The sequence below is a fragment of the Carex rostrata genome, chromosome 5, assembly GCF_964058835.1.
Source record: "Carex rostrata chromosome 5, lpCarRost1.2, whole genome shotgun sequence".
Lineage (NCBI taxonomy): Eukaryota > Viridiplantae > Streptophyta > Magnoliopsida > Poales > Cyperaceae > Carex > Carex rostrata.
In genome coordinates this window covers 8,323,646-8,347,186 of record NC_135922.1, presented here as the reverse complement: position 1 = coordinate 8,347,186, position 23,541 = coordinate 8,323,646, and the positions used below count along the sequence as shown (strand labels likewise).

General features: G+C 35.4%; 1 protein-coding gene and 2 long non-coding RNA genes across 4 annotated transcripts; all 3 read left to right on the top strand.

Annotated features, from left to right (window-relative positions):
- The first annotated feature begins 14,491 nt into the window (after positions 1-14,491).
- LOC144554564 (uncharacterized) lies at positions 14,492-15,406 on the top strand. The gene is made up of 2 exons (XR_013511646.1): positions 14,492-14,661; positions 14,746-15,406. It is a non-coding gene; the product is annotated as an uncharacterized LOC144554564 (long non-coding RNA).
- An 860-nt stretch (positions 15,407-16,266) lies between these two features.
- On the top strand, positions 16,267-17,883 carry LOC144554549 (uncharacterized). 2 transcript variants are annotated; one of them, XR_013511643.1, is made up of 3 exons: positions 16,267-16,968; positions 17,035-17,267; positions 17,361-17,883. It is a non-coding gene; the product is annotated as an uncharacterized LOC144554549 (long non-coding RNA). The 2 variants fall into 2 exon arrangements; XR_013511642.1 differs by having other exon boundaries at positions 17,062-17,267; positions 17,361-17,872.
- Positions 17,884-21,716: 3,833 nt separating this feature from the next.
- Positions 21,717-22,274, top strand: LOC144553807 (UPF0481 protein At3g47200-like). Its single transcript, XM_078301999.1, has one exon. It carries the CDS (start codon positions 21,717-21,719, stop codon positions 22,272-22,274), a length of 558 nt encoding a protein of 185 aa, XP_078158125.1.
- Positions 22,275-23,541: the final 1,267 nt, after the last annotated feature.

Below are 23,541 nucleotides of genomic sequence, written 5' to 3'. Positions count from 1 at the left end.
TGAAAATAGAGCCGCCACCCTAATTTTAAACCGTCAAAACTAAATTTAATGACGCATGTGGGCCATGTCTTACAACGTACCATAATAATTGTTTCAATTAGTTGATGTTGCAGGTGAGGTGTGTAATAAACTAATGTGACTTACAACCATATTAAATGTTTCAATTATTGGAACAATTCAAACACAACTGTCAATCCCTCTTTCCGAGAAAATATTCTTTAATAAGCAGGCCAACTGTCAATCGTCACGGGAAATCACAGCAGATTTATTTCCTTCATGTCATGCCTTTGCTTACTCTCATCATGCCTCACTTCGAAGTTCTTGTTTTCGGGGGGTTTTTTTTTTTGACATTTTTTTGTTATTTTAACTTTAAGTTAAAGGTGAACAAGCATTTATTTATATTGGGATGTCTATGTTCTTCTAAATACTTTATCACCTTTAACTTTTAATTCAGCAAACCTCGTGAATGGTGAAATATTGAATATTGTTTTATGTATGTTGAATTATAAATGAATATTGATTATGTATATTGTGGTTCTGTCAATGAATATTTGAGCATGTGTAATATTAAATGTTTAATGGCTAGTATATTTGAGTGCTAGTCTATTATAAATTGCTTAAGAAAAAACACAAAACATACACTGTTATAAATAACAAATCGTGTATGGTTTCCGAAATGATACACGTACGGGTGCCTTGTATAAGCCGCGTATATAACTCCAGTTATTGTACATGTTTACTGCGAGCATGCATAAATCACTATTTTCAGTGCCTTTTTTTTTTTGTAGACCAGACACGACAGGTTTCTATTAACTGTGTATGTTAGTCCTATATAGACACAGTTCAAGAACTGTGTATAACATATCTTCTATTAATGCACGACGCTCGCTGACATGATCATAAAACCGTATGTCATTAGCTATTCGTATGGTCACGTTTCCTGTACTAGTGGATGTGAACGTCCATATATATATGACATCAAAATAATTTATTCTTATTTGCTAAAAATTAATCACCACAGATGTGGACGTCCAAATAATTTACTCTTATTTGGACTCTTCTTATATTTTCGACTGAAATATAATTATTTATACAATGACCTAACTAGATAAAACTATATATAAAACATTAGTGCTCAAAACAGTAAAAGAACATCAAAACAAAACTTTTAAATTAAGCACCACATATGTGGACGTCCAAATATATGGCATCAAAATAATTTATCCTATTTGCTCAATAAGAGGTTAGGGGATATCATTTCCCGTGACGATTGTCGGCTGGCTTGTTTATTAAAGAATTTCATTTCTCGGAAAGAGGGATTGACAGTTGTCTTTGAATTTTTACAATCCAACAAGTGGTTGCAAAATTGAAACATTTATTATGGTTGTAGGCCATATTAGTTTATTACACACCTCACCTTCAACACCAACTAATTGAAACATTTATTATGGTTGTAAGACATGGCTCACGTGCGTCATTAAATTTAGGTTTTACGGTTTAAAATTAGGGTGGCGGCTCTATTTTAAGCGCAGAAATTATAATTTTGCGAGTTAATAGATTTCTTTTTTTTTTAGGGTGTGCTCTTGAGAGGAGTTGAACTTCTTCATTAAAGGAAAAGAAGGAGAAAGCTCGAAAACGACGGACTGCACAAGTCATTTATCTTCTCCAGAAGAGGTGGAAAGGAGAGGGCGCGGAGGTGAGAAGTTACTGTTCAAATGGGAGAAAGGATTTACTGTTCGGAGGTAGAGAACCCTCGTTTCTCTTCATCCCTCTTCCTTCTCCTTTCTCTACGGACGCTAATTCTGGAGCACACCCTTAAGTACAAATTTGCCCTTACTCTCTAAGTTCATATTTGTCCGTACACTTTACCTCTTAAGTTAATTAAAAACCATGCTAATAAAAGAGGAGAAAGAATTAAACATTTAAAGGATGAGGATAAATTGGGTATTAAAATGTAAATAATTTCCTGAGTTCTCAATATTAAAAGATATAAACTATTAATTAAATAAAATTATAAAATATTGTACAAATCTATGTTTTCATCAATTAGTAATTATAAATTATATATAAAATGTTGGACAAAATAAATTTGTCATAAATTACTAAAGAAATATTATATAAAATATAATATAAATCAATCTAATTATAATAATAAAATCATATACTTATATATATTAATCAATAAAATATCATATATAATTTTATATTTATTAATTATCCTATCGGGTAACGGGTACAAAATAAATCTTATTTGTATCCTTACCCAATAAGCTAACGGAAAAAATTTCTTACTCATACTCGGCCATATTCAATCAGTTAACAAAAAAAAAACTTTATCCATACTTGCCTTATTGAATACGGTATGAGTCAGATAAACATATTTGCCCATACCTACCTTGCCCATACTCGTCCTCTCTTTTCCTCTTGATCTGGTCCTATCGACGATCTTAGAGCAACATATTTACCCTTCTCTCTAATCCCCCAAGTTGGAGTCGCGTGCCTCTAGTATCTTCTAAGCAAAACTAAAATCCAGACTCGTGAAACTAGGTCGGTCTTGCTATTGAAAAATGGATCCTGATAATTATCCCCGCATCCACATTCCCGCATTTATATTCACGTTAAATTGAAAGAGTAAAAAAAAACTTGTAGGGGAAAACTTGGTAAATTGAAAGAGTAAAAAAAAAATGTAGTGGCACTCTCTGGTGCCAAGAATGAATTCCGAGGAATGGTGAACGGTATATGTGAACTATTGTGGTTAAGAAAACTATTAACAGAACTAGGTTTCGAACGTAGTACTCAAATGAAACTTTTTGTGATAATAAAGCTGCTATAGATATATCTCATAACCCAGTGCAGCAGGTAATGGATATTGAGGTTGATAGGCATTTCATAAAGGACAAATTGTACTATGGGATTATCTCAATACCATTCATAACATCACACGAACAGCTGGTAGATCTACTCACAAAAGCAGTATCAAGCAAGACATTGCATGAAGCACTTTCTAAATTGGAAATGATAAACATATACGTATGAGCTTGAAGAAGGATGTTGAAGTTACAAGCTAATACATACATTAAGTTTCACATCTAATCCGGAGAGAGATGACGAAAGAAATCAACAGAAGAATATTTGATTAATATTAGGCTAGGTGTTATATTCTGTATAAGTAACTTTTAAATGGTATAATAGTAGTTACCATAATTAGCTTATCTGGTGACTTATTTCTTCTCAAGTTGATATAGTTCCTTTTCTGTTTGAATAGAGCCGTAAGGCTCGATGATGTAGATAATTAGAGACACATGATGCCAAGTAGAAATTGTAACAGAAAATAGATTGATGATATAAATTAAAGCAAGGGAGGGAGGCTTGAGGAAGTGTGGTGTTATCTGTGTCTTTGATTATCTGAAAGTTGACAGAAATGCACTCTTCTAACACCCATTTTCTAATGGTTTTCAGCATTTTTTGGTCAGTAATCATTAGTATAAATGATTTTTGTCAATTTGATAAATAAGTAACTATTTTTTTTTTTTCTAAGGGTTCTTGAGGAAAGCAACAGTTAGTAGAAATTGTGGATGCTCTTCTAATGGTTCAAACAATGAACCGATAGAAGAAAGGAACCTTCTTCTAACAGTTCTTGTATCTAAACAGTTAAAGCGCTTTGTACTATTGTACTAACGCTTCAAGGAGAAGAACCGTAAGAAGGTCCCTTTCTTCTATCGGTTCTAAGTCTGAGTTATACTGAACGAAGAACCTTATCTTGTTAAAGCCCTAACAAACTGAATTATAAAAACATACAAACGATATTAGTGTGTGTGTTTATTTGTCTTTGCTGTTGTCATTTGTCCAGTTTTTTATTTATATATATATATATTTTTTTTTTTTACTCTTTTGTCTTTCATCACTAGCAGCAATTAAAAACTGCGTACGTGTGTTGAGTGGATATGGCTCGTCTTAGTTTGTTGTGTTGTTGGATTGCAATTTCGACCAAAATTAATAGATGAAAAATCAGCATCCCTGGTACTAGAACAAATGACAACAGCTTCTATGGTATTAGGATTCTGTTTTAAAGTTGATTTTAATGTTTTCACCATGCCGGGAGTGTAAGTTGTGATATATGTGTTCAATTGTTGATATATAGCATATCAAGTATTTATACCTAACATATCTAACAACTAGACATATTGCAAAATATTAAAAAAATTATTGATTTTGAACTTTTCATTATGTCCAGAGAAATATCAAGTATTTATGCATAGCATATAAATTATTTGTACAAAGTATATCAAACACATTTATATCTAACATATCAAGTATATATACCTATATACTTTTGTTGCCTTTTGGAGCCCTCGACTTGCTCGTTTAACTAGATTTGCAAAACATACATAATTGTATTTTACAGTTTTCCTTCTTGAAACATCTGCAGGCTCATGACAATTAAGGATACAATAAATACACATCAATGATGAAATAATAAACTGCAATATAACATCAAGGATGTGGTCATGAAGCACAAGAGAATGGATAACAAAATCATAACACAAGATTAAGGATAATTAATCTATAAAATTGGTAAAATAAGTTTGAGATTGACCTATGTGAGGCCTACTATTGCAACGGTCCAGGGACCGTTGTAACGGAATAAATAAATTCGCAGAAATGACTGTACTGGATTAAATCGGAATCAAGCGTCTCCAGCCAGAAGTTGAGATAGAGACTTCCGTTGTGGAGACCGTTCCAGATCCAAACTTGTTCAAACTACCATACCGTTGTAACGGTCCTTGTACCATTACAACGGTCAGCACCACTTACTTCCTTTTTGACAGCTCTCTATAAATAGAAGCTATACCAAGGTTTGGATTGACACTCTAGCCGCCCCCAACTTCAATATTTCGTATTTACAGATCTAGAGAAAGGCATAGTTACTTGTGTGCTTAAACTTCAATACTCACAATCCATCTCAAGCTTATTCAATCAATTAAACAACTTCTAAAGTAATCTTGCGTGATCAAACCAATTACTACTTTGAGCCTTTGTGCTCACCCAGCAATCCTTGAGTCCTCGAGAATCGGATTGTCTTCCTTGAGCCTTTAGTACTCCTTGTTCGGGCCGTGTGACCTCCCAAAAAAAAAACTTTATCCATACTTGCCTTATTGAATACGGTATGGGTCAGATAAACATATTTGCCCATACTCGTCCTCTCTTTTCCTCTTGATCTGGTCCTATCGGCGATCTTAGAGCAACATATTTGCCCTTCTCTCTAATCCCCCAAGTTGGAGTCGCGTGCCTCTAGTATCTTCTAAGCAAAACTAAAATCCAAACTTGTGAAACTAGGTCGATCTTGCTATTGAAAAATGGATCCTGATAATTATCCCCGCACCCTCATTCCCGCATTTATCTTCACGTTAATTTTCATAACTAACATGGGGGACCATAAAAACTCTAACACTGATTTTTTTCTAAAGTATTAATACTTATGCACATAATTATTTATACCTCAGAACGGAAGTATTTATACTTGTAAGGTGAACAATTTTTACATAAATAATTGTCTCTCCAACCAAATCTCAAACTATATGGGGCAACCATAAACGTTTTTAGAGGTGGATTTTTTTCTTCGTTCAATTTCGTCCACATTTCTGATGATATATGAGGAATTTTGTGAATCTAAAACCATGAACGTCTTTTATGCAATTTTCTATTTCAAATGAGATCCATGATGACGTACTTCCGGGCTCGTCGTCACACAAGTATTTATACCTCGTCGTGCAAGTATTTATACATATACTTGCAAATATTTTTTACATATAACACTGACTGGCATATGAAATTATTAATATCAAGTATTACAAGTATTTATACCTAACACTAGGGTATTTATACATATGTAAAAAAATACTTGAGTAATTAACTCGTACATGTTTATCGTAATAAATATTTTTTGTATGGATGAATAATTAGTGGGGACCATATTAAAATCTCTAATTTTAGAAGTGGACCCTCTAAATTTAGAAGTGTTTAAATAATTAATAAGGACCATATAGTACAACTTCTAACTAATTATCACCTTCCTTATTTAACATCGAGTCTCTAATTTTATAAGTGTTTAAATAATTAGTGGGGACCATAGTACAACCTTTCTAAATTATAACTGCAGAAACAGAGAGTGGATAAGAGTGTGGGGATGAATATAATTATTCTTGAAATATTGCCTTGGCTAGTGCTGGTTGCAGTTTTGGTTGCTACCTTCTACACTGCTTTCTAGTGTTAACTAGTTCCGACCAAATCTTAATTTTTTTTTTTACCTTACTGTATGAAATAGGAGAGAAACTGAGAGATGCTATTCGGTGCTTAAGAACCATTGGGACTAACAATTAAGTTAACTTTATTTGTTGGAAACTTCCCAGCAAGTGATTTTATTGACTTCCACATGTTTTTTTTTTAATTCTTTCAGAGTTGAATAGTATTTTCAAAAGTCCATGTGATTTATTTTTGAAATAATACGTACTATTAGTCTCTTCATGCATTAGTTTTGAAACCTTTAAGTCTAATATATAACTACATATAGAGGCCGGACCTAAATGGAGTAAAAATTTAAATTCAGGTAATAGTGATTAGTGACCTCCATGTAAATATTGAGGGAAAAAATTACAATTCGAATGGCAGCCCTATGTTGTACCAGAATTGTTGAACCATACTGACCAGCTTGTAAAAACCTAGCCAAACCAGTACCAGGACGATGGTATCACAGATGATCATGCCAGCTTGTACCATGCCAAGTTATGTTGTATGGATACGGGTACGGCTATCGTATTGGATATGATACGGATATGGTGATAGAATAATTTAAAAAAATCAAGGATATGATATGCCTATTATATATTTTACTTTTCTATTATAATTATATTACTAATTCAATACTTGTATTATATAAATTAAATATAAAAAATTCTGAATATAAAAGACCAAGTATATATTAAATATTATAACTACTAACTTTTAACAAAAAATTGACAAAATTACTTGTATGAAATTAAATAACACAGAACTCCCATGAATCACCCTTCCCTCCCATATTTTATTGATCAAAGAATATTTGTTGTTATTTTACATGGCACCAACCAAGGGTATTTAACATCAAGATTGAATCCTATTACATCTTCTAATTTTAGAATATAAGGCTAGATAATACAACAAATCAATTCCTAAACCATCTAAGGAAGGTGGGCTAGGAAGAGGAGCTGCTGGATTGATTCTTTCCTTCTTTGCTTAATTGATTATTTCCTTCTTTGCTTGATATCAATTTATTTCCCCTGCTGAATATTTTGTTTCCCTTGCTGATTATTACGATCCCATGTGATTATTTCACACTCCCCCTCAAGTTGGCATGAAAAGATCGAACATGCCTAACTTGTCCAATACATCATGAAACAACTTGCTTGGTACTGCTTTGGTTAAGATGTCCGCGAGCTGTTGACTAGATTTCACAAATGGGAAGTTGATTGTTTTTGTTTCCAAGTTTTCCTTGATGAAATGTCGATCCACTTCAATGTGTTTCGTCCTATCATGTTGGACGGGATTTTGAGCTATAGCTATGGCAGCTTTGTTGTCACAAAATAGACTTATCTCCTTGCATGTGGGATATCCCAGTTCTTTTAAAAGTTTTCGTAACCACAGTAGTTCACAGATACCTTTTGACATGCCACGAAATTCTGCTTCAGCACTTGATAAAGCCACCACGTTTTGTTTCTTGCTTCTCCATGTCACTAGGTTGCCTCCCACAAAGGTAAAGTAGCCAGATGTAGATCTTCTATCTGTGTTACTTCCAGCCCAGTCCGCATCCGAATACCCCATAATGTCTAGATGTCCATGAGCTTTAAATAAAATACCTCTTCCAGGAGACCCCTTTAGATATCTCACAATTCTAATAACTAGATCCATGTGTTCTTTACTAGGAGAATGCATAAATTGACTAGCTACTCCTACAGAATATGCAATATCGGGTCTTGTATGTGACAAGTAGATCAATTTTCCAACTAATCTTTGGTATCTCTCCCTATTCTCAGGTATTTGATCAGGGTTGATCTCAACCTTAGTGTTAGGTACCATTGGACTATCTACAGGTTTGCACTTAAGCATTCCTAATTCCTTCAAAAGGTCAAGTACATATTTTTTTTGAGAGAAAAATATACCTTCCTTAGACCTCATTACCTCTATTCCCAAAAAATATTTGAGCCTTCCAAGGTTCTTCATTTCAAATTCTTGTGATAATTTCTCCTCTAGTCTGTGCATCTCTTCCTCATCATTTCCTGTGATAATCATATCATCAATATAGATAATCAGCACTGTTAGTTTATCTCCTTTTCGTTTAATAAATAGCGTATGATCTGAATCACACTGATCAAACCCATATTTCTTCATTGCTCCAGAGAATCTTCTGAACCATGCTCGAGGAGATTGCTTGAGACCATACAATGCCTTTTTTAGTTTACACACTGCATTTGTTGGTCCTGAATATTTAAACCCGGGTGGCAAATCCATATAGATTTCCTCTTCAATTTCTCCATGCAGAAATGCGTTCTTCACGTCAAATTGATGCAAAGGCCAATCCATGTTTGCTGCTAAGGATAATAAGACCCTTACAGTGTTCAGTTTTGCAATTGGAGAGAAGGTCTCTTGAAAGTCTACTCCATACATCTGTGTGTACCCCTTCACAACAAGCCTTGCCTTGTATCTCTCAATGGTCCCATTGGCATTGTACTTGATGGAGTATATCCACCTACATCCAACTGATATTTTTCCTTCAAGTAATTCTGTCACAGACCATGTCTCGTTCTTTTGGAGTGCTTCCATCTCAGTCTCCATTGCCTTTCTCCAATTTGGATCACCAAGTGCCTCTTCTACTTTATTTGGAACCTGTATTAAAGACAAGTTCAAAGCAAAAGCTTCGGCTTCTTTTGTTAGTTTATTTAATGTCACAAAATTGGACATTGAAAATTTTGCAGGGTTTTTCGGATCATAATGTGGATCATATCGCTCTGGAGCCTTTCCGCGATTGATTCTAGGTGGTAACTTTCTCGAAGATTCAGGAGCACTTACCTCAGGAGATGGGCCCTGTGGTTGAGAGGGGAAAAATTGTACATCTTCATCACCTAATTCTATCCATATATCGAGGCCAGCCGGACTCCCCCTTTCTTCTATTCCACTTTCTGACTCAGTCTGATTCTGCTGTGAATTTTCTGCTAGATCTGTTTCTGAATTTTCTGCTAAAAATGGGGATTCTGTTTCTGAATTTGCTGTTGGAAATGGGGATTTGGTTTCTGAATTTTCTGCTGGGGATTTAGTTTCTGAATATGGGGATTCAGATTCTGAATTTGCTGCTGGAATCGGGGATTCGGTTTGTGGCTTAGAACCAGAAATAGAAATTTTTGGCTCAGAATTTTGTGGCTCAAGAAATAAGATTTCCTGCTCAATATTACTCTCCCCCTGAGAAGGAAACTCATTATTTTGGAAGTATGGTTCATCTTCTAAAAAATCAACATCCATTGTGATATACGTTTTGTTTGTAATGGGGTTGTGGCATCTATATCCCTTTTGATTTGTTCCGTATCCAAGGAATACACATTTTTCTGCACAAGGATCTAGTTTCGTTCTTTTATTCTTATGGATGTGTATATAAATTGTACAACCAAAAATTTTAGGAGGCAAAGTAAGAATGGAAGGAAGATGGACAAATGATGCTAAGATCTGAAGAGGGGTTTTGAAATTCAAGGTTTTTGAAGGCATTCTATTAATGAGGTAAACTGCAGTGGTAATGGCCTCTTCCCAAAATTTGGTTGGAACATTATTATCAATAAGTAACGCTCTGGTTGTTTCCAAAATATGCCTATTTTTTCGCTCTGCCACCCCATTCTGTTGTGGTGTGTTAACACAAGATGTTTGGTGGATTATCCCTTTTTCTAGAAATAATCTTTTAATTCCCTATTTAGAAATTCTCCCCCATTATCACTCCTTAAAACTTGTATCTCTTTCCCATACTGATTCTTTATTAGATTATAAAAAGATTGGATTACACTTGCAACTTCCCCTTTTGTTTTTAACAAGTATAACAACGTCATACGAGTACAATCATCGACAAAGAGAACAAAAAATCTATTGCCATGCAAAGTTTTAACCGGGGATGGTCCCCAAACATCAGAATGAACAAGAGCAAAAGGTTCAATACTTATATTATCATTTCTTTGAAAAGAGACACAGTGATTTTTGGCTTTAATGCACATTGTACAATCAAAAGATTCTTTATCACATTTTTCAAAAATACCGGGAATAATTTTTTTCATATACCCGAAAGATGGGTGCCCCAATCGTTTATGCCACTTGATAATTTGGTAAGAGGTGATTTCTCGAGACTTAACATGATGTACTCTTCCTTCACTGATATCTTCCATAACGTACAATTTTCCCCTTCTAGTACCACGCCCTAAAATCTCCTTCGTATGTGCATCCTGAAAGAGACAAAAACGTGGGTACATTAGTACAATACAATTCAAATCATCCGAAATCTGTTCAACAGAGAGTAGTTTTGATGACAGTGAAGGAACAAGTAACGTATTAGATAATGATATTGAAGGGGTAAGAGATACTCTTCCTGCACCCGTGACCGGGTGTTTTTCTCCATTTGCATCTACAATCTCGAGTCTTCGTGGAGTAACCAAGCACCAAAAATCATTTTGGTCATACGTCATGTGATCTGACGCTCCCGAATCTATTATCCATTCAGAATTTTTATTAGTACCAATATTTAAATTACCTTCACCTAGATGAGTATGGTTAGAAACCGCTGGTATTAGGGAAAAACCATGCTGCTGTTGACTTGCGCCAGCCGCTGCCTCATACTGCTTCTCTTCAATGGTTCGGCTAGCATCTTCAGTACTTCCAGCAGCTCCAGTGGATCGGCCAGTAGCTTCAGTGGTTCGGCCAGCAGTTGTTGACTGAATCATGTTCACATTTGGTTTTGCACGGTTGTACCCTCCAATCTTCTTCTTCCCTTCTCGCCACCATTCAGGGTATCCATGGATTTCGAAGCATGTTTCTCTAGTGTGCTGTGTGCCCCCACAATGAGTGCATTTTAGATATTTTTTGTGATCTGATTTTTGGTTACTAGGTAGCATTTCAGAGGGAGATTTTAGAGTGGGTTTAGTTCTGGTATACATGACTACAGCTGACATCTCATCTCTTCCTGCCATTAGATTATGGCGCACTTCTTCTCTCCTAACCCAGGCGAAGGCCTGTTCTGTGGTGGGAAGTGGAGAAGTTTGGAGTATATGTGCCCTCATTTGGTCCAGCCGATCACTAAGACCATTCAGAAAATTAAACAACCTTTCTTCTTGTATTATTTTGTTATACCTTTCGATATTCTCGATGCCAGTAAAGGTGTTGGGCCTGTGATAGTCCATCTCTCTCCACAAATCTTGAAGTTCCTTGTAATAGGCTTCAACAGAGTTGTCTCCTTGTCTCAAGTTATAGGTTTTACGCCGTAGATCATAGTATTGGGCAGAATCACTACCATCGAAAAAAGTCGTGGCGAGTGCTTCCCAAACTTCTCTTGCAGTGGAACAATTGATGAAGCTTCCAACTAATTAGTTGTCGAGGGATTTGATCAGCCAACTCTTCACCATGTTGTCTTCGATCTCCCATCGTTTGTGTGCCTCATCGGTTGGTAACGGAATTTTCTGGTCCCCTTTCACATACCCGAGTTTATCTCGAGTTTTTAGTTCCATCTCAACCATTTGCGCCCAAATTCGATAATTGTGGCCATCCAACTTTATGGTGATGCCTGAATTCGGGTTTTCGCTTGAATGAGATTGCCCCACGCCTTCAGAGGGCTTATTCTGACTTTGTGCCATGATTTGGGAGAGCTTCTTTGAGAATTCTTCAATGAGAATTTTTGCTGTATCTCGCATGTCAACGCTTGATTCTGGAGGTGTGCTCGTCATTTCTTATCTAGCAGCGGAACAACCAGAGATATAGGATTGAATGAGGTATCTAGATCACCTTCGGTATGACCATCAGCAATCTGTATCTCAAAACAATTCCTGCTCTGATACCATGACAAAATTACTTGTATGAAATTAAATAACACAGAACTCCCATGAATCACCCTTCCCTCCCATATTTTATTGATCAAAGAATATTTGTTGTTATTTTACATGGCACCAACCAAGGGTATTTAACATCAAGATTGAATCCTATTACATCTTCTAATTTTAGAATATAAGGCTAGATAATACAACAAATCAATTCCTAAACCATCTAAGGAAGGTGGGCTAGGAAGAGGAGCTGCTGGATTGATTCTTTCCTTCTTTGCTTAATTGATTATTTCCTTCTTTAATTGATATCAATTTATTTCCCCTGCTGAATATTTTGTTTCCCTTGCTGATTATTACGATCCCATGTGATTATTTCACAAAAATCTAACATAGAGTACTGGTTAAGTGCTGTGGCACTAGTGTTACTGAAACCAGTTCGATTCTTGTTGGTGCTAGAAATTATTTTTTTTTGCTTGCGGTCCATAGGCATTGTATGGTATGTGTGCACCTCACCAGCGCAGTGCGTATCCGAAACGTATTCAGACTTGTCAATACCGTATGTGGACGAGTCTATAGGTATCAAGACAGTATCGGGAAGTATAAGATAAGCTAGCTCATTCGATACACCAGCCGGTGTATCCGATACATTACGGGTACGGAGCCCTTAACGAAGTATCGGGGTAACACAGATACCAAATTATTATTAGCAATAAAAAATAATTGCTCACTGGTCCATAGTGATAGCAACGATGACCAGCCCAACTCAATACTGAAATTGTAATGTGGTTGCTTGAAAGTTCAAACTGAATTGACAAATAAGACGTTTTGTGATAATAAAGCTGCTATAGATATATCTCATAACCCAGTGCAGCAGGTAATGGATATTGAGGTTGATAGGCATTTCATAAAGGACAAATTGTACTATGGGATTATCTCAATACCATTCATAACATCACACGAACAGCTGGTAGATCTACTCACAAAAGCAGTATCAAGCAAGACATTGCATGAAGCACTTTCTAAATTGGAAATGATAAACATATACGTATGAGCTTGAAGAAGGATGTTGAAGTTACAAGCTAATACATACATCAAGTTTCACATCTAATCCGGAGAGAGATGATGAAAGAAATCAACAGAAGAATATTTGATTAATATTAGGCTAGGTGTTATATTCTGTATAAGCAACTTTTAAATGGTATAATAGTAGTTACCATAATTAGCTTATCTGGTGACTTATTTCTTCTCAAGTTGATATAGTTCCTTTTCTATTTGAATAGAGCCGTGCGGCTCGATGATGTAGATAATTAGAGACACATGATGCCAAGTAGAAATTGTAACAGAAAATAGATTGATGATATAAATTAAAGCAAGGGAGGGAGGCTTGAGGAAGTGTGGTGTTATCTGTGTCTTTGATTATCTGAAAGTTGACAGAAATGCACTCTTCTAACACCCATTTTCTAATGGTTTTCAGCATTTTTTGGTCAGTAATCATTAGTATAAATGAGTTTTGTCAATTTGATAAATAAGTCCAACGATTTTTTTTTTTCTAAGGGTTCTTGAGGAAAGCAACAGTTAGTAGAAATTGTGGATGCTCTTCTAATGGTCCAAACAATGAACCGATAGAAGAAAGGAACCTTCTTCTAACAGTTCTTGTATCTAAACAGTTAAAGCGCTTTGTACTATTGTACTAACGCTTCAAGGAGAAGAACCGTAAGAAGGTCCCTTTCTTCTATCGGTTCTAAGTCTGAGTTATACTGAACGAAGAACCTTATCTTGTTAAAGCCCTAACAAACTGAATTATAAAAACATACAAACGATATTAGTGTGTGTGTTTATTTCTCTTTGCTGTTGTCATTTGTCCAGTTTTTTATTTATATATATATTTTTTTTTACTCTTTTGTCTTTCATCACTAGCAGCAATTAAAAACTGCGTACGTGTGTTGGGTGGATATGGCTCGTCTTAGTTTGTTGTTTTGTTGGATTGCAATTTCGACCAAAATTCACTACAAGAAAATATATATTTACCGGCGCTAACTCAGCCGGCGCTAGAAAAAACGCCAGCCGATGGCGTGGGTGAAATTTAATCGCGCAAGAAACGCCGGCCTTCTCGTTTAAGTTCTGGTTAAAAAAAAAATAGAAGAATTCTCCACGCCAGACCACTAAAATTGCCCGTGACTTTTCCGACTCAAACCTAGACTACCGCCTCTCCCTTCCATCCGCTCCCACCCCCTCCCCCCGATTCTGAGTCCTCTGTACAGGCAGCCGAGCAAACGTCAGACCCAAAATCCTCTCCGCCTCAAGCCCATGCCACCCCTCGTGCCCCCCTCCCCCTGCCTTTATCCTCCGCCTAGCCACGCCTTTTAGGGTTCCGCTTCCACTTTCTCCATTTGTCAATCTCTGTCTCTATCTTTGCTTCAATACACAAATTACCACCAAAATGGCGAGTAGTCAGGCCATGTTCGTGAGCAGCAGCAGCAACGAGGCTACTCTAGTTGGATACAAGAGGAAGCGAAACACTAGCCACAAGATCCCCATTGAGTGCGTTGAGGATGAAGATGCTCACCAGGTATTCTTAATTTTGTGAAGTTTTAGTAGTAACCTATGTTTGATATTGTTTGAAAATTGCGAGCTCAGGTTAATTAATTTGCAGTGGCATCAGTGTTCTCGGCCACGGCGACCTAGGGAGAAATCACCCTTGGCATCGCCCTGACGACAAAAAAGCGTTGGTGTACTTGTTGGCGGCTGGCGATAGGCGGAGACGGCAGCACCACCAATTTTCTTAGGTTTGACTTGTTTCTTTTCGATTTTCATCGATTCTTTCTCCCCATATTCAATTTCTTTGCATTAGGTGTCTATTTTGAGGTCGCCTGAGGGTATGAGAGGCATTGCATGCATCAATTTGAAGTTTGAAGAGGTTTTGAATGTAATTGGATTTGGGGATGTTTATTTCATCATGTTCATCACCAATTGGGTTAGTTTCTTCTGCAATTGGGTTTACAAAGGTGTTGTTCGTGCCTTGTTGAGTATTTGGGAGTGATTTTAGGACATAAGGTGCAGTGGATTTGGGGGTTTTAGTGTTTATTACACTGGATTGGGTATGGTGCATAAAATGAATCAGTCGATGTCTTTAACTCAGAATTTAAATTAGTAAATGATTGTTTTTGGTTGATCCAAGCCCAGGGTTTTGTTGTCTGCAAGTTATACTACAAGTCTATCAAGTTTTTGTAGCTTGAAGAGGGCTTTAAAGATGTGTAATTACCCTTCCAAAGCTGTTACTAAATTGTACCATTATGGCACTGTTATGGAATTCACTAGTCTTTTATCAACAATAGCTGATCAGATTTTCGTTACTGATTGAAGGTTTGTACAATTGGCTGTTGTTCATTTTGTATATACTGCTTCAGTGATGGGCCAATGGCCCTTGGAAGATTGAAGGTTTGTACAATAGCCTCTCGTGCAGTCACAAGCTCTGCCAACTGGGCCCCAGTTGTAAGGCTGATAAGCAGTCCTGCCCCTGCTTTCTCTTTCAATGACCTTCATCACTAGTGTTGCCAGGTACTTTCTTCTTCAAACCTTGTTGATTTTTTTAACCGTTTGTTGTATTGGTAAATAGAAAAAAAGGATACCATGAGAGTATTGATACCATGTGCAGTATTTTCTATAGAGTGGCGTCCTAAAAATCACCAATTCAAAACTTACTAAAACATTAATAGAAGTGCATGTGATTCGAAAATTGAAATGATACAGTTCGAAAAGGGTTTTGGATCTGCTGAAAACGTTGCTTTTATCCATATATAAGTACTCAGTATTTATTTGTGCAATTTGGAATTAATTGAGGTTCCTGTTTGGAATAATTCTTGAAGTTATGATTTGATAATAGTTCATAGTACCGTCATTTAGCATAAGAGTACTGGTATGCAATTGTTTGGTCATACAAATGTTTGATATGTACCAGTTTGGTATCCAATTGTTTGGTCATATAAATGTTTGATATGTACAAGTTAAAATTGTAAAGATACAACTCAATTTATTTACTTGTAATAAAGTTGCATTTGCAGCTTCTTCAAAAAAGTTATATTTGCAGGATTTAAAAAAAATTAAGATATAATGAGCTTTGAAAAATGATATATATCTTGGCTAAAATCTGATTCAATTTGACTTGGTCATATTCTGGTAAAATATGATTCGATTTGACTTATATAAATTAAATAAATTAATTGTTAAATATATTGTTTGTCTGGAAAGCATGTCTTGCATATAGTATTGTTTGATTTGGCCTAAACTTATGGTTTAGTTTGAGTATTGTTTGCAAATTAGTGCTTAACTGAGGCTCTATTGTTAGCTTTTGCCTAAATTAACTTATGCAGAGAGATTTGACCTAATGTGATAAAAGTATGGTGTTATTTTATAAATATTGACTGTGATATCGCTGGTTTTATTTTATGAATATTTATAAATATTGCTTTTTTGTTCTTATTTCCAACTCTCCATCTCTCTCCTCTCTGGTTGCTTAATTATATGTAGAACAAATATAATATTTTGTATATATGACTTTGGACTTTGACCCCTACCAAGAGTGACCAAACTCAAATAATATGAAACCAAATCAGGCATGCTTCAGATGACTCTATTTGAATATGGTTGATTAGTTCTTAGCCGGTTTGGATCTGATAGGAAATAGTATGTTCCAGTTTGGTAAGGTAATTAATAATTAGGAAGAGTACATTATTAAATTAAGAAGGTTTAAATTGCTTATTTTGTAGGTCGGTGGCAACTCTGTAAGATTCTTTCTGTGGATGAAATTCTTTGCCAATTTAGGATTGAAATCTGCTCTTTAGAAGTTTGTGAAGATAAAGAAGATGAAGATCAAGAGGTACTTCAAAACTGGCTTTCTTTCGGTTCACGCAATGTTAATTAATTTTCACCTCTTTACATGTAGTTATATTTTTTCTGCATCGATTGTTAGGAAATAACATGGCAAGGCTAGGTTGCATGCAGGAGTTGATGCTGCCAATGATTTTTCCAAAGTAACAAAACATGGAAGAGTTGAGTTTACTTCAGTGAATTATTAGACAATAAAGAGTTGCATTTGTGATGATTTCCCTTTAACAGTCTCATTTCCATGTCTGACGAGCATTTGATTCTCCAGATCTTGATGCTTCTAATTATCAGGTATGTTTATTACTTGGACATTTTCATGGATTTATAATGTTATAATTCAATGGAAAATTTAAATGAAATTAAAGGCAAAATAAAACTTTGCAGGTCACAAATCACAGTCGCGAAGCATAGAGGACTCCAGTTAGAATGTCTTAATTTTTAACATTTGATTTCAATTCATTAGTCTAAATTTTGATCTTGAATAAAGGCTTTGGATGGAGGAAATGATGACCTAGCTAATCAAGACACAAATTTTGAGGGAGAGAAAGGGACTAATTACTTTTGAACAAATTAGTTTTGAAGATGTATTATTTTTGTTTCCAGCTTTAAAATTACTTGTGTATATTCGAATGTTGTAAATAATTGGTAAATGTTCTTAGTTTATTTATTCTGGTTGACCATCCACTTCTCTATCGGTTCCGCAATTTTTTTTTTTCAAATTTTTGTGACCTTTACCGGCGCGTAGTAAACGCCGGGAATTTTTTTGGAATTTTTTTTTTAATTTTTTTTGCTAGTTTTACCGGCGTTTGGCAAATGTCGGGAAAAAAAGTCAAAACGCCGGGAAATGACAAACACTTAGGACGCCATAAACTAAGCGCCGGGAATTAGAAACTTCGGACGGCATTTACCAAGCGCCGGCAAAAGAGCTCTGGAGCGCCGGGATATGCTTTTCCCGACGCCTTTATTCCCGGCACTAAAGGAAGCGCCGGCAAATGTCAATAGTGGCGTTTTCTGAGGTCTATAGTGGCATTTTTAAGCGCCGGAAAAGGCTAGTTTTCTTGTAGTGATTAATAGATGAAAAATCAGCATCCCTGGTACTAGAACAAATGACAACAGCTTCTCTGGTATTAGGATTCTGTTTTAAAGTTGATTTTAATGTTTTCACCATGCCGGGAGTGTAAGTTGTGATATATGTGTTCAATTGTTGATATATATAGCATATCAAGTATTTATACCTAACATATCATGTTTTCCTAACAACTAGACATAGTGTAAAATATTAAAAAAATTATTGATTTTGAACTTTTCATCATGTCCAGAGAAATATCAAGTATTTATGCATAGCATATAAATTATTTGTACAAAGTATATCAAACACATTTATATCTAACATATCAAGTATATGTACCTATATACTTTTGTTGGCTTTTGGAGCCCTCGACTTGCTCGTTTAACTAGATTTGCAAAACATACATAATTGTATTTTACAATTTTCCTTCTTGAGACATTTGCAGGTTCATGACAATTAAGGATACAATAAATACACATCAAGGATGAAATAATAAACTGCAATATAACATCAAGGATGTGGTCATGAAGCACAAGAGAATGGATAACAAAATTATAACACAAGATTAAGGATAATTAATCTGTAAAATTGGTAAAATAAGTTTGAGATTGACCTATGTGAGGCATACTATTGCAACGGTCCAGGGACCGTTGTAACGGAATAAATAAATTCGCAGAAATGACTGTGCTGGATTAAATCGGAATCAAGCGGCTCCAGCCAGAAGTTGAGGCAGAGACTTCCATTGTGGAGACCGTTCCAGATACAAACTTGTTCAAACTACCATACCGTTGTAACGGTCCTTGTACCGTTGCAACGGTCAGCACCACTTACTTCTTTTTTGACAGCTCTCTATAAATAGAAGCTATACCAAGGTTTGGATTGACACTCTAGCCACCCCCAACTTCAATATTTCGTATTTACAGATCTAGAGAAAGGCATTGTTGCTTGTGTGCTTAAACTTCAATACTCACAATCAATCTCAAGCTTATTCAATCAATTAAACAACTTCTAAAGTGATCCTGCGTGATCAAACCAATTACTACTTTGAGCCTTTGTGCTCACCCAGCAATCCTTGAGTCCTCGCGAATCGGATTGTCTTCCTTGAGCCTTTAGTACTCCTTGTTCGGGCCGTGTGACTTCCCAGAAGATTATAAAGGCTCACCGTTTCCACTTTATAATCCTTTCTCATTGGATAAAGAAAGGCACGCCATCTCGAAAGTTGCGGGCCCCGGAGACATAGGCGTTAGTGCCGAACTCCGTAAACAACTCTTGTGCCAAGTGTCTCTAAACTATACTCTTTACTTTATTTATTTTATACTTTTAGTTTAGGTCAAAATTATTCTAAGTTTCCGCCAATAATAACTTTAAGATACCTTCGAACTTTATAACTTAGATTAAAATTGAAAAATGCCCTAGTCACCCCCTCTAGGTGCCTTCGGGACCAACAACTTTTATGTCTTATATTGAAGATTTTAAGACTGAATGTTTATGTTTTCAAGTATTTATACCTAGAATATTAAGTCTTTATACATTACACATTAAGAAGAAGAAAATCAACGGAGAGAACCGACCTCGAAAGTACTTCAATATGGATCTCATTTGAAAGAGGAAATCGAGTACAAGACGTTTGTAGTTTTTAATTTGCATGATACCTCACAGATCATCGGAAATATGAGCGAGATTGAATGGAGAAAAAAATCCTCCTTTGAAAACGTGTAAAAGATGAGTGGATGATGAGAGAGAAATAAATAAAATTTATTTTTCTAATGTAAGTATTGATACCTATCTGTACAAAATGTGCCCGGAAATATTTAAAATTAAAGTTAAAATTTCTAAATAAAATAAAGTTATGGAAGTTCAAAAAAAAGAAAAATTGGATTTGACATTTCCTGGGAGACGGGAGAAGGGGGAACAGGATAAACTTTAAAAAAATTCAAATAAAATTAAAAATAAAATAAAATTTAAAAATTTGTTATTGGACATACGGATAGCCTAATAATTTAATTTATGTAATTTAAGTATTTTAATGATGTAATCAATAAGTACTGTTGATTTTCAACCGTTAAAATGTTAAGTCACGATCTACGATGAAACATACATCAAATCTAATCATGTTTTATGAAGATGAATGATGAATAATATAGATCGCGTCTATAATATTAAATTTTAAATTTAAATTTTATATTTGACGATGGTATAGAATATTCTGAAGATGATTAAAATTAAAATTATCGAGTGATTCTCTCTTACTAAAATACAGAATAGTTTCAATTATATAAATTCCTGAATTAATATTAAAAAAACTATTCTTCCCGATCTGCTTTGTCTTATATAATCCCTCATCCTACAAAATAAACGAAAGCACGAAACATACCAACAAAATACCCTCTATCATATCCACTTTTCACTCCAAATGCGCCAAGGAACATCTGCCGCAGAGGCTCCAGAGGCCGATTGGACAACACCCTCAAACCAACCGGAGATCGAGGAAAGAACCCACTGGCCAAAGAATTCTATTTTTCGTGTTCCAGCGCACATCAGATCCGGTAGAGAATCTCATTTTGAGCCCAAGTTAGTTTCTATTGGTCCGTATTACCATGGACTAAAAGACCTAAAACGCATGGAAAATTTAAAACTCCGGTGCATAACAGAATATCTGCAGAATATAGAAAACCACCATTGGAAGCAGGCATCCAACACCGCCAAAACAATTCCAGTTACAGACCTCTCAGTCACGCACCATTGGAAGCAGGCATCTGACACCGCCAAAACAATCCCAGTTGCAGATCTTCTAGTCACACACCTTTGGAAGCAGCCATCCAAAACCGGTCCATCTATATGGTGTCTGTTGAGCCAGCTACGCAGGGGGAATGCGTCATTCATGATCGTCTTCTCAAGCCATTTGAGAGTTCGGGAAATATAGCTCGTGGTTACTAGAAACAAGCGTTCGAATGCAGTGATGCTGATTTTATTCGGATGCTAGTTACTGACAGCTGCTTTATTATCCGAACAATTCTCTCTCTCTCTCAGGAGGTACAGGAGAGCATGGCTTTCCTAGATGTGCACATAAAGGATGTAAGATCTGACATGCTTCTGTTGGAAAATCAAATTCCCCTGTTTTTTATCAAGGAGGTGTATGAATGGATTTTTCCCAGTACGAACCCACCACAAATCCCCCCCTTTGAGACTGTCCTTGAACCATTTATATGCTTGGATATGCCATGGAGAATGAATCATGGTGCCATGATGTGTAGCATAAAAGCAGCTCATTTTCTCGACCTTTACTGGAGATGCTCCTTCTCACCTCAGATGTATATGGAACTATTTAAAACGGAGCTCAAAGATGTTGTTGAGCAGAACAGAAAATATATTTCTGCTGGTAGAAAGAAATGGTAAGGAGCTGGAAAGATATATTTCTAAGCAGAACAGAGGCTGTCTTTCTGAGCTGGTACGAAGATATTATCCTGGGCGGGAAAGCGATCTTTCTTACCAGGACAGAGGATATCTTCTCGAGCTGGCAGAAAAATTTAGTGATGAACTGATCAGAACAGATCCTGAAAAAAACCCCGACTCCTCTGACCCAGTAAAAACCCCTCACTCCTCTTGAGCAGCAAAATACTGTCCAGGAGCAACCCAGCTTGGCAGAAAACCACCTCTCAGATAATGCACCAATGGTGATAGCGAATGCAACAGAACTTCAAAAGATGGTAGGAATAGAATTTAAGAAATTTAAAAACAAAGGTCATTTGGATGTTGTTTTTTCTAAAGGCATCATGCGGATGCCACGCCTGAAGATTGACTCCAGGCAGATAACTTTATTAAGAAATCTCATTGCCTTTGAGAACTGCATCTTACCCAGCATGCGAACTATTAGCTGCTACATGAAACTGATGGATGCACTCATCGATTCTCATAAGGATGTGGAGTTACTCCAGCAAGGCGGCGTTATCTATAACACACTGAACAACCATGAGGAGGCCGCCACTTTCTTCAATGATATTGGTAACTTTTGTTTCATCGACTACAAGACAAATCATTTCTCCGGCTTGTATAATGATGTGCAGAAATACTACGACTCAAGCTTGCACCGTAAATGGGAAAGCTTGCAACAAACATACTTCAGTAGCCCATGGGCGGGCATCTCGGTGTTCGCAGCTGGGATCCTGCTAATTCTTTCTGCACTTCAGACATTCTACACTATCTATGGATACTACAAACCTAAGAAATAATTAGCTGTTTGATTATTTTATAATTTGCACTTAATAAGCCTGTAATATTGTTCATTTTTTTTCTTTTTCTTTTTTTCATTTTGTTTGGTTTGCTCTTGTATCCAAGTTTGTCCTCTGTATTTGCTTCCCAATGTACCACAATTAATGATGTTTAGCATTTGGAGTTGAAATTGTCATTAATGTACTCTGTTGGCACTTTGCTCCCTCTCTCATTTATTTATATGTTTCCCTCATTGTAACCCTTTTTTTGGTGGAAATGTCCTTAGGCGTAAGCGTAATTGTTTCTATTAACATATAACCCTCACTGTACTTTGCTGTCTTGTGTTATTGTAGATCTAAGCTTAGAGCACTTTACATATTCTACTGGTTTTAGTTCTAAAGAAATCAATTATCTTTAAAAAAAATTATGCCAATGAATAGCACTCAAGGTTATAATAAATCTTGCAGTATGTATTTGATATAGCAAGAAAGTTTTTTTTTTTTTTTTTTTAACAATGACTTAAAAACTCTGACATGATAATCATAATTTAAATTATAAATATTTCTTTTGAATAATAACTCTAGTAGTCTATTAAAGTATCTTCACCTCACTTAAAAAAGTAATTGTCAATGTTGACATGATAATTATAATTAAAATTATAAGAATTTACAAGAACTAGTAATTTAGGTATTTCTTTTTGGAGAGCAAACTAATCAACTATAACAACATGATAATTATAATTAAATGTTATATTTTTGTATAAGAATTAGTAATTTAGTTATTTCTTTTTGAAGAGCAGACCAATCAACCATAACAAAGTAAAAGGAATTTAACTTGTGGCACAATAAATATTTAATTACTATGGTTAAAAGAAAGATAAATTGCCTAAAAATGCATCCAATTTGAAAATAAAAGACGAACGAATATACATATTCAACCTGTTATTTTAAATAATTTAACGTATGGATACAATCGAAGAATAAATATTTTCGGTGTATTTACTATGTATGCATAAAGTACGGCCAAATATTTATATACTTGGATGTACTATTCACAGATCCTTTTAACTCTTAATTTTTTTTGTACATTCAATAAAACCAAAAAGGGCTACACTCTTGAAATTTTATAATAATAATAAAATAAAAATTTCTATAAATTTTTTTGGTAAACATATTTTTTAAAAGTTCAAATCGTCGTATTTGTGTCGTGTTGAAAAAATATAATATTTCTATCCGTATTTGTACAACACATAGATGTTGAAAAACAAACAAATAGTAAGAGTGAAGC